The 15,466-nt window shown below is 39.3% G+C and overlaps 1 protein-coding gene across 2 annotated transcripts in view; it reads right to left on the bottom strand.

Annotated features, from left to right (window-relative positions):
- PDK1 (pyruvate dehydrogenase kinase 1) overlaps positions 1–15,116 on the bottom strand; it is a 30,216-nt gene extending 15,100 nt beyond the window's left edge. Inside the window, exons 1-8 of one of the 2 annotated variants that reach the window (XM_070581558.1) lie at positions 14,733–15,116; positions 12,796–12,937; positions 10,642–10,713; positions 8,446–8,630; positions 8,056–8,151; positions 6,916–6,993; positions 5,358–5,434; positions 3,443–3,541 (exon numbers count right to left, since the gene is read on the bottom strand). In XM_070581558.1, the coding sequence (XP_070437659.1) occupies positions 3,443–3,541; positions 5,358–5,434; positions 6,916–6,993; positions 8,056–8,151; positions 8,446–8,630; positions 10,642–10,713; positions 12,796–12,937; positions 14,733–14,934 (951 nt within the window). In that variant the 5' untranslated portion in view covers positions 14,935–15,116. Of the gene's footprint in view, positions 1–3,442; positions 3,542–5,357; positions 5,435–6,915; positions 6,994–8,055; positions 8,152–8,445; positions 8,631–10,641; positions 10,714–12,795; positions 12,938–14,548 lie in introns of both variants that reach the window. The other variant, XM_070581559.1, reaches the window with a different exon arrangement.
- Between the last annotated feature and the right edge of the window lie 350 nt (positions 15,117–15,466).

The raw sequence follows: 15,466 nt of genomic DNA, 5'->3' as shown, positions 1-15,466 counted from the left end.
GTGGTTAAAGTTCGGCGCGCTCGACTTTGGCGGCCTAGGTTCAGTGCCGGGGCACAGAACCACACTACTCGTCTGTAAGTAGCCATGGTGTGGTGGAGGCTCACGTGGAACCAGAGGAACCTACAACTATATGCAACTATGTACTGGGGCTTTGTTGGGGAAAAACAAAGGCAAAAAAAAGGAGGAAGATTAGCAACAGATGTTAGCTTAAGGTGAATCTTCCCCTGCCAAAAAATTTAAAAAAAAAAAGAAAAAGAAAGAAATAATAAAGGGAATCTTTCAGCCTGAAATGAAAGAACACTAGATAGTAAATCAAATCCAAATGAAAAAATAAAGAGCACCATGAAAAGTAACTACATAGGTAAATATAAAGAATAGTATAAGTGTGTTTTTGTTTGTAACGTTTTTTTTTAACTTAAAACACAACTGCACAAAGCAATAATTATAAATCTGTGTAGATGGGCATACAATGTATGAAGATGTATGTTTTATGACAATAACAGCACAGAAGATGGGAAGGGGAAGGGAATGGACCTATGTAGGAACGAAGTCTGTATATACCATTGAAATTAAGTTGGTATTAATCTGAACTAGATTGTTATAAATAAAGATGTTAATTGTAATCCTAGGGCAATCACTAAGAGAATAACTCAAAGAAATATAATAAGAGGAACAAGAAGGAAATTAAAATGGTACACCAGAAAATATCATTTTAACGAAAAAGGCATTAGTCATGGAGAAATAAAGAATCAAAAAGAGACATAAGACATATAGAAAACAAATGGCAAACTTAAATCCTACATTAACAGTAATTATGCTAAATGTAACCAGCTTGAACACTCTAATTAAAAGTGGACATTAGTAGGATGGATTAAAAAAACATGACCTAACTACATGCTATCTACAAGAGACACACTTTAGACTAAAGATACAAACAGGTTGAAAGTAAAAGCTTGGAAAAAGACACATCATAAAAACAAAAACCAAAAGAGAGCTGGGATGGTTATACTAACATCAGACAAAATATACTTTAAGACAAAAATTGTCATTAGAGACAAAAAAGAGCATTTACAATGATAAAAGGCCAATACAGTTATGAGAAATGCATCGTCATCGTGTGAACATCATAGAGTGTATTGACACGAACCTAGGTGGTACAGCCTACTACACACCTAGCTATATGCTACTAATTTTATGGGACAACCAACATAAATGCAGTCCGTTGTTGACTGAAACATCCTTATGTGGGGCTTGACTGTATATCAAGAAGATATAAAATTATAAACATATCTACACTTAACAACAGAGCTCCAAAATACACAAAAGCAAAAACCGACAGCGTTGAAGGGATAAACAGACAATTCAAACATCATAGTTAGAGACTTCAGTATCTCACTTTGAATAATGGATATGACAGCTAGACAGAAGACCAACAAGGAAATAGAAGATGTGAACACACTATAAATCAACTAGGCCTAAGAGGTATTTATAGAACACTCCATCCAACAATAGCAGAATACACATTTTTCTCAAGTACACATGGAACATTCGCCAGGATAAAGCACATGTTAAGTCAAATGAAAATACAACAGAAAAAACTTATGGGGGGCTGGCCCCATGGTGGAGTGGTTAAGTTTTACACACTCCGCTTCAGCGGCCCAGGGTTTTGCCAGTTTGGATCCTGGGCACAGACATGGCACCTCTCATCAAGCCATGCTGAGGTGGCGTCCCACATAGCACAGCCAGAGGGACCTACAACTAGAATATATAACTATGTACTGGGGGGCATTGGGGAGAAGAAGAAACAAAAAGATTGGCAACAGTTGTTAGCTGAAGGCCAATCTTAAAAAAAAAAAAAATATATATATATATATATATACACACACATATATATAAATAAAACTTATGGGATATAGAGAAAGTAATACTTAGAGGGAAATTTGTAGTTGTAAAATGTCTCAAATCAATAACCTAAACTTCCACTTAAGAAACTAACAAAAGAGCAAACTAACTCCAGAGAAAGCAAAAGGAAGGAAATAATAAAGATTAGAGTGAAAATTAATGAAATAAAGAAAAGAAAAAACAATGAAGAAAAATAAGCAAAGCAAAAAGTTGGTTTTTTAAGATTAGTAGTTTCCAAGGACTGGGGGGTTGGGGGGGGGGGGGTATGGGAAGTGACTACTAACGGGTATTAGGGTTTTTCTTGGGAGCGATGAAAATGTTCTGAAATTAGACAGTGGTACGGTTGCACAACCTTATGAATATACTAAAAACCACTGAATTACACACTTATAAAAAAAGGAACAGTAGATGGCTTCAAAATCTGCAAGAGGATTATTTTCAATCTAGAATTCCATGTCTGAACTTAAATATTGGGAAAATGACAACTGAGGCTGGGTCGGGGAGAAGAGGTGGGGAGGCTCCAAGAGAGCTGACTCTTTAGCTACCACAACAGAGAGCTAGTATTTGCTGTTTAAAACTTTAAAATTTTAGAAATCGTAATATCAGAATACTACTTAAAAATATAGCAATAAATCCCAGAAGAAATAACCAAAAGATTCTCTCTGGGTACTGCCTCCCAAACGGCCAAGAACTGACACATTTGATTTTTATCCTCTCTGCATTTATTACTTTAAAACAAAATTTAAAATGATAATTTAAAAAAGAGAAATGTCATCATACTCTAAGAAACTGGGCCACCTGAACAATGTAGTGGAAAAGGCCTGGGGAACAAGTTGGAGGAGCTGATTTCATGTCCCATGTCATTTATTCACTAGGTAATCATGAGCTAAGCATTGTGTCTTAGTTTCCTCATCTGTAAAATTAAGAATAAAATTAGCTGTGCTCCTAACTAAAAAGCTGTTATGAGAATCAAGTGAAACAATCAAAATAAAAGTAGATTGAAAAGCAGTGCGTAAAAATGAAAAATTAAACACTATCTAGATAACTCTAAAATACTCAAATATTTTATTTTATTTATTTATTTTTCCTGCCCAAAGCCCCAGTACCTGGTTGTATACCCTAGTTGTAGGTCATTCTAGTTCTTCTATGTGGAATGCTGCCACAGCATGGCTTGATGAGCAGTGCGTAGGTCCATGCCCAGGAACTGAACTGGCGAACCCCAGGCCACCAAAGCAGAGCACACGAACTCAACCACTCAGCCACGCGGCCGGCCTCGGTACTCAAATATTTTAAATTTTACTTATCAAAGTGGATACTCATGATTACTGCTAAATTGTCTCCACGATTTACTTTAACTTGAATCATCTGGATTAGGGACTGGAATAGAAACAGACTCAAGGGATAATTCCATAATCTGCGATACAAATGAAGCAACGTGCTTATTAGCTATTAGGGACATGATTTCCTTCTCCTAAGAAAATTATGTCTTCTGGAAATTACGCTCATGCTTTACATCAATTAAAAAAAACAAAACACTTACCTTCACAGTCAAATCCTCCTTACCCAGTGTGACATGGACTTGAATAGGTGGGTAAACACCTTTGTCAGCATAGTGTTCCATCGTTGCTCTCATTGCGTTCTGAAATACATTAGCCTTACATCAAAAATACAGCTTTAAAGAAAGAGAAAAACTAACTGTAATTTTCAAGTACACATGCACTACTTGAAATTTTAAAAATTTTAATTCAATGGAAAAATGTCAAAGAATCATAATCCTTATAACCAGATTTAAAGAATTACTTTTTAAAAGACATTATTAAGTCAGTTTTGGAGGACCTGAGATTTTTGATTTAAAGATTCCAACTAAATTCTGCATATTTTCCAAAACCAGACATCTCAACGCTTTTAACTATTTACATTAGAGCAAAAATTCTATTCAAATACTTTGATAATTTAGTAGATAAGAGGCAAATCTTATTTTTGAAAACAGTTTCATCTCTATTTTTAAGACCCATTTTAATTGTCTTAAGTTGCTTTAAAAAAATATTTTTTTCAATATAACTAACAGCAATGGTCTTATTATGATGTAGAAACTAACCCAATTTACCACTAGTTTGAAACTAAGGATATTTACATTGTAAAACTCTTTTGATCAATTTCTAAAGGATACAGGGTACACAATGTCAACATATCATAAGCACTAAAAGACAACATGGCATGTAGCATTGGAGTAGAAATTGATAAGACTAGATACAGTTAAAAAGGCAAAAGACGGGGCTGAATTTGGAATTAAGAGCGTGTGGCCCTGGCACACCAATCAGGATTGAGGATCCCTGAGGAGGAGATCCTATCACCTCTACCAGGGCCATTTAAGATTGGGTTCCAGATGGAAGCATTATTATTGACATTATGTAAAACCTCTTCTATATATGGTAATATTTCTTTTATTATGCATCATAGGAAACAAGACCTTTATGTGACTGAAATTTCAAGGAAAAATTCAGTTTTAATCCTTTAGGTGCCAATTGTTCATTTATTTAACCACTTTGACAGAAAGATTTTTCTAAGGTATTAGATAGTTCTCGCGGTCCTAGAGCAAAAGCGCATTCTTGAACCTTTGCTGTTCTAAAACAGTCGGTCAGTTTCTCTGTTTCAGTGTATTTTTCTTTTTCAAGATCAGGCTGAAGGCCACCTCTTCTCTCTTGTAGTTTGCTGCTGGCCAAAGATATGGTAACTAAAGTAAGAGAGACTACAGGCTTGATTTAGGGTAGTCATTTTCAGTCACAGAGACCCCTACCACCCCTCATCACTCACTTTCCTGTCTACCAGTCAGGGTTGCTGGTGTGCTATCGGGGGAATAAAAAAGTACTCAACATCACTAGCATAATTTTACCTAGTTTTCGAAATTTGTTGTGAAGAGCAAATATAATAGCAGAAGCCCTGGAAGTCAATATAAGTAACTTTCTCCAAAAAGAAAAGCATATAACAGTGGGACTCTGGGCCTTTAAAGGTGGAAAGTAGAGGAGCCCTCTTCTAAATATTTTGTATTGTAAAAATACAAACACTTTATGGAGCACCAATAATCTGCTGCCACTGTACTGGACAGTAAGCATGTTATTCCCAGTCTTCGTAATAACCTAGGAGGTATTATCCTCATCTTACAGAAGAGGAAACTAAGGCTCAGAAGGGTTGAGTGACTTGGCCAAGGTCACACACACATAAAGTAGCAGAACTGGAATTCAAAGCCAGGTCTCTCTGACTCCAAAGTCTGAGCTTTATCATCACACTGAGGTGCCCATCAGTGTTGACAAAAGGCTGATCTCCAGAACGTGATGTGACACTGAACATGAAATGACATCTTTTAATGAAACTGAGGAAAACCCAGCAGGAAACTTTCAGAGATTCCTAACCTCAGGAAAGGATGGATAAAGGTTATGTAATACTATTTTACAAACCTTGAAAAGTTCAAACACCATGTGATAGAGATGGGATGGTACATAAACCACTTGTATTGGTTGTCCTGGTGATTTTGCTACAGAGCAGAAGAGAAAAATATAAAAGTACAGAGAGATGTGCTTAAAGCATTTTTAAGAATAAACTGTGTAGTGATGAAAAGAAAACATTTACTACGGAGGATAGTATTATTTGGGAGAGAACTGCCACACCAGTTCTTCACGGTACTAGTGTTTGAACCCCGTTCACATAGATTTTTGACAGTGAGAACACGAGTCCTGTAGTCACTCCTGCAATCCTGCATAACAATCTAACCAACTCATCTTCCATTCTTCTCTATGATGTGAGTCTTTTTAAAGGAAATTCAACCTTAAGGTCAGAATTTTGCTTTCCAAAGAGAAGTATGAAAGTCTATAAATACCATAGTCCAACTCACCTAAATACATTCTTTTTTTAAAAGGCTATTTTTTAAATGTTTCACCCAGGTGAAATGGTTTCTGTTTTGTTTCAGGCATTTCTATGGCTATAGATCTGAATAATAAATTTAAGCCAGCATCAATTTATCAAGGATACTAATCCTACATTCAAACATTTAATAGGAGCCAGTTGTGGATGGAGGGCAGATAGTGTGTAAAATAAAACCTTTAGTAGAACAAAGGAGTAAGACTCACCATTAGAATTCTAATAAAACCAGTAAGTTGGACTCTCCTCTGAATAAACTGCCCCTTGGAAACATGGATGGGACATCTAGAAACAACCTACAGTTCAGGTTTCCAAACTATCACTTGTGCATTGTGACTCTTATTTACTGAATGGTACCATTACGGACCAAAAGAGTTAATATGGCTCTAGAAAAAAAACAAGCAATTGTAACTTCTTCCACTGCTCTCTTACTATAAGTTCCAGAATACAGCTAAGTAAAAGCCTATTTAATTTTATTCTTTTTAAAGGGTCATCTTAACTTAGGAAATGTTTTTCCCTCTACCAACCTACCCTACCTTTAGGAAAAACAGTGAGATTCATCAGTCTCCTTCCAAAGCATTAAAACCTTTTTTGTCCAAAAGGGACTACTCAGGGTGAAAAGAAGATGGTCAGAGATAAACAGATTCTCAAACAGACGAGCATCTTTCTTCCTTCTTTTACACCTCCAGTCTTTCTACTTCCTCAACAACAAAAAGTGATTTACAACTCAGGAAGTAGAAATCTTAAAGGGAAAACTTTACATTATTGAAGAGCATATAAAAGTCAAATGTAATTTTCTTGGCATAATTTTCTTCTATGACTAACCAGAAAATCAAAAACAAGCAACGAATCAATATTATCAACTGAAAATAAGGAAAATGGGAAAGAAAAAGCCAAAATGTCTTTCAGAAAGAATCCAACTAAATTAAATATATATAACACACATATTTTTTAACATCATTGCTTTCCCTCAGCTTTCATATCCAATGAAGAAGTTGATGAAAAGTCCTTTTACATTAAAACAAATCTAAATTCTTCTAATTATTCCCTCTCAGGTAATCATAACACGAATCACTGAGGAAAAAACATCAGGCTTACCATTCAGTTCTTCAAGTTCTAGTTCAGGAGAGTTAATATAATACAAATCACACAGACGCCTAGCATTTTCATAGCCATCTAGTGTGAATCAAAACAAAAAAAGCATTAAATTTACTTTTGGGTCATGCATTAAGATGGCAATAGTACTGATAAATAAAATTTTAAAACTTTCTAGAGAAGAAAATATACTTTAATAATCCTAGTTTGCGGAAGGTCTCTTTAAGTATGACATGACAAAGCCTAACAGCCATAAAGGAAAAATGACAGATGTGATTACAACAGAATAAAAACATCTGTATGAAAAAAGGTACCACAAAGTAAAAAGAAAAACAACAGGCATAAGAAAATATCTACAGTAGATACAGCAAAAATTTAGAATTGGTAAGGGTTTAGGAAGTAGATACCCTCATTCATTGCGTGACACCTTTCTGGAGGTATCAAAATTTTATATGCACTTTAAATGTTTTCAATCCTAGGAGTCTACCCTCTAAAACACTAGCAAAAGTCAGCACACAGCTAAGGATGTTCACTGCAGTAGTGTTGGTAACAGAAAAAAAAAATAACCTAAATGTGCCTGAATAGGAGGATGGATTAATTCTGATTAATTCTGAATTATTCTGATTATTAATTCTGATTATTCTGATATGTCCATATAGCCGTTCAAAACCTGGGGTATATCCATCTGTACTAAACATGGTAAGATGCCTGTAAACTTGTAGAAAAATATACATAGAGTACCCCATTTTCCAAAAACAACAATGTAAGACCGACAATTATGCATGTGTCCGAGTACAGGCAGTATAAACAGAAAAAAGTATGGAAAGAAGCAAACCCAACTATTATGAATTATGCCTCCTAGTGTAGGGAACTAGAAAGTGGGGAGGGGGGAATTGAATTTTTTTTTGAAGTGAAACAGATACTCTCATAGTATCACCATATTTTGCTTAACAAAGCATTGTACCAACAAAATATTCATTCCACACGTAATACACAATTAACATTATGAAGTTATTTTCAAATCCATGCATTTGCTCCTAACATTTTATCTCATGATATAAATAGTTGTTTTAATAGCAAAAAATAACACTAAACAATTTTAATTTTTGCATCCTTTCTAAAAGGAGGAATGTAAGTATTTACCTTTAATAACTTCAACTACATTGCAGTTCGGATTTATGCTTCCAATGTGTTTTCGATGAGATGGGCTTCCTTTGCCTTTCCCACCAAACAATAAAGCTATCAAGAATAAAAAATAAAAACCAAACAAAATAAGCTAAACTACCAAATGCCCTTTTCCAGACGTGAATACAGTTTCTCTAAATGGCACCCAACAGTAGAACAAATATTTTCCTTAAACATAAACACAGTATTTTACATTCAATAAAAACACCTTTGTATGGCAGTCTATTTTATTTTCTTAATATGCAAAAAAGTAAAATAAAATGTTTACTAAAGGGAGGCTTTCTAAATAAATTTAAAATATACCAACACATTTTATTTAGCTTCTTCTCTTGACTTCCAGACACTTACAGTGCTGATTGAGTAACATTCGAATTGAAATGCGACTCATGTAGAATCGATCCAGAAAGTACTGAACATTCTGGCTGGTGACAGGATCCACCCCGAAGCTCTCTTTGTATTCAATCACACCCTGGGCCATCGTGGGAATAACATCATTGTGTCGGTTCCTGATCCGTATCACAGCGTCTGTAAAGCTAAACAAACCTGTCTGTCAAAACAGCCAAATATTTTGACAAGTGAATTTAATACTAAAGTCTAAGTTCAACCAACTATACTAGGCAAGAAATTCTCAATTCAGTTAAAGGCGCTTCAGTGCATGTTTTCCTACACTTATTTAAAATATATCTCAGACTATAAAATACATGGAATCTATGAAAGTATAAGGACTTCCAAAACAAAACTTTTGAAATTTAATTATTTTCTTGGAACTCCTAAAAGTAAAGCTGCCATGAAACACAATCCTAAAAATGTTAAGGGTTTTCCTTAACCATTATCAACTAAGAGCATCTGAGCACTCACTATGAGGATGGTATTCCAGGGACATTCAGCATAAGACAGAGCTCTTCCTTCTAGGAACACATGCTCTGTAAGGAATGAAGATGAATGAGCCAAGAAAGCCTGTCTGTTTTGGAACTATTCCCTAGGGTTCAAAGAGAGAAAGAACCACTTAGAACAGAAAAGTAGAAAAGAATTCTAATTTCATTCATCTTATGAGTTCAAAAAATGCGAGAGGAAAAGTAAGACCATTGTGTTAAAAGAAAAAATTTTCAAATTATCCTGCCTTTTCATTTCTCTCATTTAGAAGATATTATTGCATGGTTAAAGAACTAAATAAAAGAGGAAAGAAGTCTTAATTATGAAGTAATAAAATCCATCTTGTAACATACGCATCAGAATTTACACTTGCGAACGAGTGCTTTCCCATTCAAAGTCATCATCTTGAGTACTATTCACTTACTCTGATGATGCTCTCACTACTCAAGACAATTTTGGAATTCCTAGTTTGTAATCAGCTTCAAAACCAAACTGTTAATCCAAAATACAAACAAGAAAACTCCTCAAAAACAACAAACAACTCATCATTTCTGGGCACCCCTTCATTTGTTTATTTCACCTCTCTCTCTTTTGAAAACCAAAACCAGTACTATTCTGATTGGCTGCTCACCTTATATTCTAGACTCAGCTCTGAATGACTTACCCATTTTCAGAAGGTTCTACAGCATAATGTTTACTTTTAAGCAAGACTGCTTGGGTCCAAATCCTGGTCCCACCATTTGCCGGCTACGTGACCTTAAGGCTACTTTAAGTTACTTAACCTCTTTGTGCACACACAGCATTACCTCAACTGAGTTGTTTGAAAGATTAAAGGACATCATTCGTGTAAAGTGTGCTCCATACCTATGCAGAGAGTAAAGTCTAATGCTATTTTCAGATCAAAATCGTGTTGAAAAAATGAAATGCTGCCATCATCTTTAAAGATAGTCAAAACAATGTGGAATAGACTCTGAGGAAAACAAAAGAGGTCGTCTTTCAGTTCTGAGCAACATTCATTGGAATAAGCAGGTAACTTCCTGAGGGGACTACTGGTTATCAAACTGATCACATTACTTAGATGGTCTTAGAGATCACAGGTCACAAACTGGAACCCACAGATGTGTTTTTATAGGCCTCCAGTGTCTTTAAAAACTTTTAATTAGATGCCGATCTTTCAAAATTGGGAGATTTTACATTAAAAATCCAGACTTGTGGCTTTTCTTTAACCACACAAAAACATCGGATGATCTGGGCAGCATTCTTGCATAGCCACAGTCAGGTTGAGCTGAAGGTGGCTGTCCTTTAGAAGCACGTACTCTCCAGGTTAAAAGGCCTCACCAGTTCCCTACCATCCAAGTGGCACTGAGGCCACATCTGGATTTCCACTGATCATCACACTTGAAGGTGTCTTTTCCTATGGTAGGGCAATGAGGGACATGAGGCATTTTGTATACCCAGCCCAATTCACTGATTCATGTCACCTGCCTCACCTGTATGGGCTGTTATAGATAAATATACTACTATGTGTTCTAGAGTAGTGGGAAGCAAAAAGTTCATCAGTTTCCCCAAAGTGACCCAACAGCAGTTTAAGCTCAATACATCTACATTTTTATATGATGTTTAAAGAGTATAAAAATTGTGTTCAGAATAGGGTCAAAACAGCGTACTTACTCATCAATAGTTTTAGCATCTTCAGCACTTTTGTCCTTAAAATCAAGAAGCTCCTGAAGACTCTGGATATACCTAAAATGCAAATCAACAGGGCGAATTGGTTCTTTTACACTTTTAAAGTTCAATACTGTAAGAATACTCAAAAGGCATTTTTAATATTTCTTAATTTCTAATTTAGAATAGTGCCAGAAATTATGATTTTAGTAGTTTTACATCCATTCATAGTTGAGCAAAGCGCCCAACACAAAGTAGTAGAAAATACATGTTTTCTTCTAAAAACATAGGCTAATTTGATTTAAGAATTTTAAGATTTCCTACTGCTTTTTTTTTTAAGTTCTATACTCTAAAATAGTTTTCCAATTTCTTAAATTTACCCCTGTACATTGCAGTATAAATACTGACTGTCATCAGAACTGAGTCTGTCATCAATAACTGTGTGCTCTGGGAAAAATGACCTAACTTGTCTTAGTCTCAGTAAAATGGGGAGGCCAGTCTACCTTTGTCTAACAGCCTAATTTAAACATCTGTACTTTAAAACCTTAATTTTAGAGGTTTATGTCTAATCAACAAATATTTGTTGAAAGCCTACAATTTACCACATAGTTCTTTTAAACAGAACTGAACAAAAACAAAAGTCATGAAAATGTCTGTTTTTAATTTACCTTACAATGCAACGTAGCAAAACACCTGTTAAGGAAGGAGCAGGAGGAAAGCCAAATGACTTTCTCAAGGGCATGCCTTTCCCAAGGCCACGCCACCAGGCACAATGGCAGGGCGGGCCGGAGCTAAAAACACCACCCTGCCATTCAACGACCATCAACGGTGTAAGGTCTGCCCTGGCTCGTCTGTTCGCGCTTTACCTACTGCCAACTGCCCTAACTCAGTAGGCACCCAGGGCCAGTGCAAGCGTGCTAAGATTCTGCAAATCCATATGTTGGTTTGGAAAGCTGTTCCTGGCAAGCAGTGGGCCTCTCTGTCAAGTGATTCTGGTGTCTACCGTTTTTCTTTAACCCTTACTTTTCTCTTCATTGGCAAGAAAAACTAGGCTCTTTATTCAAGAGATATCTGAGTACATACAACGTGTTGGCACAGATCAGATTTGAAAATGCAGCATATTCTATTTTTAAAGAAGAATTTAAAAAACCAGGAATAAGCCTCCACAGAAAATTATATGTCTCCTTTATCCTCCAGCGTAGTTACACCACGTTTATGACTGTTCCGTATGTGGAACAGACAGCATCTGATTATCATACGTACTGCAGTCATACTGTTTTTGCTTATTTTTAAAAACTGATGTTAGATCAGCTTCTCCCACAAACTACAATGCCTACAAAAGGAAAGTTAGGCTCTCCATGAACCATAATTGTGAAATGTCTTGCAGCTAAATTATTTTCATTTAAGACTGAACTCTAGCTAACTATTTTGCTTGAAATGGACAGTGCTTAAGAGAATAACACTTTTAAATTAAAAACATTAACAAAAAAGGCTGTATATAGGTGGCCACATGCATCCACACCCTTAATACCTCCACTGTCGTTTTTTGGAAAAGAGATCATAGTTTCTATACAATTCCAATAACTTCTAATTGTTTAAACACGGCAGAATAAAAATTTTAATTTTTGTGATGTATAAAGATATATTTCAATGGAACAAACTACACCCTTTAATACATTTCATCATTCTGACTACAGTATGGTAGAAACAAACAAATCTGGGTTTGACTCCCGGCTCCACTATGAGTGGTACTGCCTTAGGCAAAGGTCTTCGCCTGTAGGTGCCTCAGTTTCCTCATCTGTAAAACAGAGATAATGCCTACCAGGCAGGGTTATTGGCGGGATTAAAGGTAACGCATATAAATCCCTAGCCATTAACAAATGGTAGATATTTTTATTATATTATAACATAACATTCCTGCAGATTTAATAACAAAATTCTCAAATTTACTGTATTTCTGTGTCGTTCTGATCGGTTTTTTCAAAACCGAGGAGTGGAAGAAACCAGGATTCAGGGGACAAGCCCAGACACATGCCCAAAAAGGAGGAATGCTGCTACTACCTTAAGATTCCACTGAAGATTTAAAAAAAAGTATTTGCTCTAACCTTGAGTAAAGTTCACAACTCCACTGAAATTGCAAACACAAGACGGGAATCTTACCAGCTTTGCACCAGTTGAACCGAGGGAGTCCTGAGAAGATTATCTGGAAGAAGACTTATTTCTTTCATTATATTTGCCAATCTAACAGGTAACTCTTGCCGCAGAAACATAAATGAGGTCTTCTCACAAGCATTCACAGATCCTGAAACCAAACATGGTGGGAACAGAAGTAAGCAGAAGCCATGAGGCAGCAGAAGCCGAGAGGCACGGAGAACACAGGGGGAGTTCTCTGGCAAGGGTGGCAGTTCCACCATAATGACAGGACGAGGAGGCAAGGGACGGGATAACCAGTCGCCAGGGTTGTGAGGCATCCTGAATGACCTTCCAATTCCTGACGTTCCAACCACCTTGCAGAGCAATGAAGGCACTCTCCCCATCTCCATTACTTGCAACCGTACTGTGATCTCACATCTTAGAACAAAGGCACCCCAAGCAAGTCTGAGCAAGGGGCAGAGTCTAATTAACAGTAGGACCTGCAAAAGCCTATTCTATTTAACCTGCCATCATTCAGAAAATCTGTTTCCTAACTCGAGGTTTATGAGAAGTGAATACCTGTCTAAGAAACAGAGAAATTTTGATGTGTGCATAGGAACCATACTAACTACCAAAAGTAAAGAGGAAATGTAGAGAAGGGCTCCTAGGCCACAGAAAGCAAACAACACCAATGCCTGTTCAGCAACCATCTTCAAGCTTCTCCCCTCGCAGGTCCTATTCTATGGATGCCTGGAAAGCAACCTTCTCTTCCTCCACTCCTACTTCCTCCACTCCTGCATCAGGATGCTAAGCAGAACAGTAGTAAAATGTCCTCTGGCAAGCAGTTAAACTGCAATGCATTTTAAACTCACTAATTTAATTTTGCTGTTTTAGCAAGAGACAATCTGAGCAAAAACTAGATTATCAACAGCAGGAATTACAGCATTAGAGGAATATATTTTCTTGTGAAAGTTTAATGGCCTACTTGTGAACAAGGCCCAATCCACCCCTTAATCACACTAAAGTCATTTTAAAGTAAAAATAAAAACCGAGGGCTTTGAGTCAAACAAATTTGCCACTGTAAGCCGCAATTTTAAGATAAACCGGCCAGCCATGCTGGTATCTTTTAAGCCCACCAGTGATCTGCTAGTGACCTAACAGCACTTACAATGCACAAGATAACTTTTTCTACTCAAATTTAATGAGTTTATTAGAGTTTTCCCTTTTCCCTTTGGCACTCCCATATGAGAAGTCAAAGTTAAATACCTAACTTTGCAATTCCTTGGCCATCGGTTGCATCCTTTCTAGAGAAAACCAGGAAGCACCCATAAGAGGAAGAAGAAAGTGGATGCTCGTTTCTACAGGGGTGAAATGCGGTCAACCCCACAGCATCTTGCACTTCTGCACGTTACCCGTGCTCAAGACTTATTTGCTGCTGCTGAAAGGAATGTGCTGTTGGTGGAAACTCTTAAGCAAGTAGCAAGGAAAACATTCTCTGGAACATTTGGGCAAGTTATAACCTGCTTCCCCTATCATCACGCCAGTTGTAAGCAATCATCATATACAAAACTGAGCATTTCTCATCACTCTGCAGAATCCGAACACGACTCCCGGCGGAGTCCACACACTTGCCTCTCGGTGGAGCTCTTCGGAAGGGGCCTGGCAGCGAGCACGGATCGCACACGTGCGCCGAAAGGCGGGAGGTCACTCCACCCGCGGCCCTCCCGGTTTGTTTTTTCAACAATACACGGTAAAAAGGCACACGCCCCGGGTTACTTACCCGGCCTGCCTGCGCCCGCACCTGAGCTTAAGGATGTGTCCGCGCGGGAGGAACGAAGCACCTAAGGCGCCGGGGTGGACGTTAAGGAGGAGGGGGGCCACGGAGAGGGGAGGGGGCCAGCGCGGGCCGGCCGCCGCTCCCCGCCAGGGCCGCGCACAAAGGCCCGAGGCCCGGGTGCACTCACCGAAGTCCAGGAACTGCTTCATGGAGAGCGGGGAGGGCGAGAAGCGCGCGTAGAAGTCCACTTGGCCCGGAATGCCACCTTCGGGCGCCGGGCCCGAGCCCGAGTCCGAGGTGAGGCTGCGGCTGGCGCCGGGGCGGGCTGCGCGCAGCGCGGAGCCCGGGCCGGCCGAGGCGGCTCCGCGCAGCAGCCGCGCCAGCCTCATGCCGAGCCCGCCGGAGGAGCCCGCGCCCCCGGCGCGTGGTCGCCGCTCGGCGCCGCGGCCGGGCAGTACGTGAGGGACGTGGCGGGCCGCCGGGGGGAGCGGCTGTCACCGCCGCGGCCGCCGCCCCCAGCGCGGCTGGGCTCGATCCAGGGAGGCGGGAGGGGGCGGGGACGAGGGCGGGCGCGAGGGGGGCGGGGAGAGCGCGGGGCCCGCCCCCGAGCCAAAATCCCGCCCCCGCGCCTCAGCCCCCGCCCGCGAGAGGGCCGGGAGGGCGCGCGCAGGTGTGGTGGCGGTAAGCCGCGGGTACGGGAGGAGTCTGGGCTGCGGGGGCGCCTCCCCAGTCCCAGGCTGGCCCCGCCGCCCCGCCGGACCACCTGCGGGTGGCCGCCGCGACCGCAGGCTGCGGAGTCGCGCTAGCCATGTGGTGCGCCCCCTTCCCACGCCCTTTTGGAACAAAGGCACCTTCCTTCTTCCTCTGCCCGCGCAGCCTCAGCCAAAAGGCTCAAGTCCGGGGCCGCGCTCCGCTTCCACA

The sequence above is a fragment of the Equus przewalskii genome, chromosome 17 (assembly GCF_037783145.1).
Source record: "Equus przewalskii isolate Varuska chromosome 17, EquPr2, whole genome shotgun sequence".
NCBI classification, from domain to species: Eukaryota; Metazoa; Chordata; class Mammalia; order Perissodactyla; family Equidae; genus Equus; species Equus przewalskii.
The sequence above is the reverse complement of the archived record's forward strand: the minus strand, read 5'-3'. Positions and strand labels throughout refer to the sequence as shown.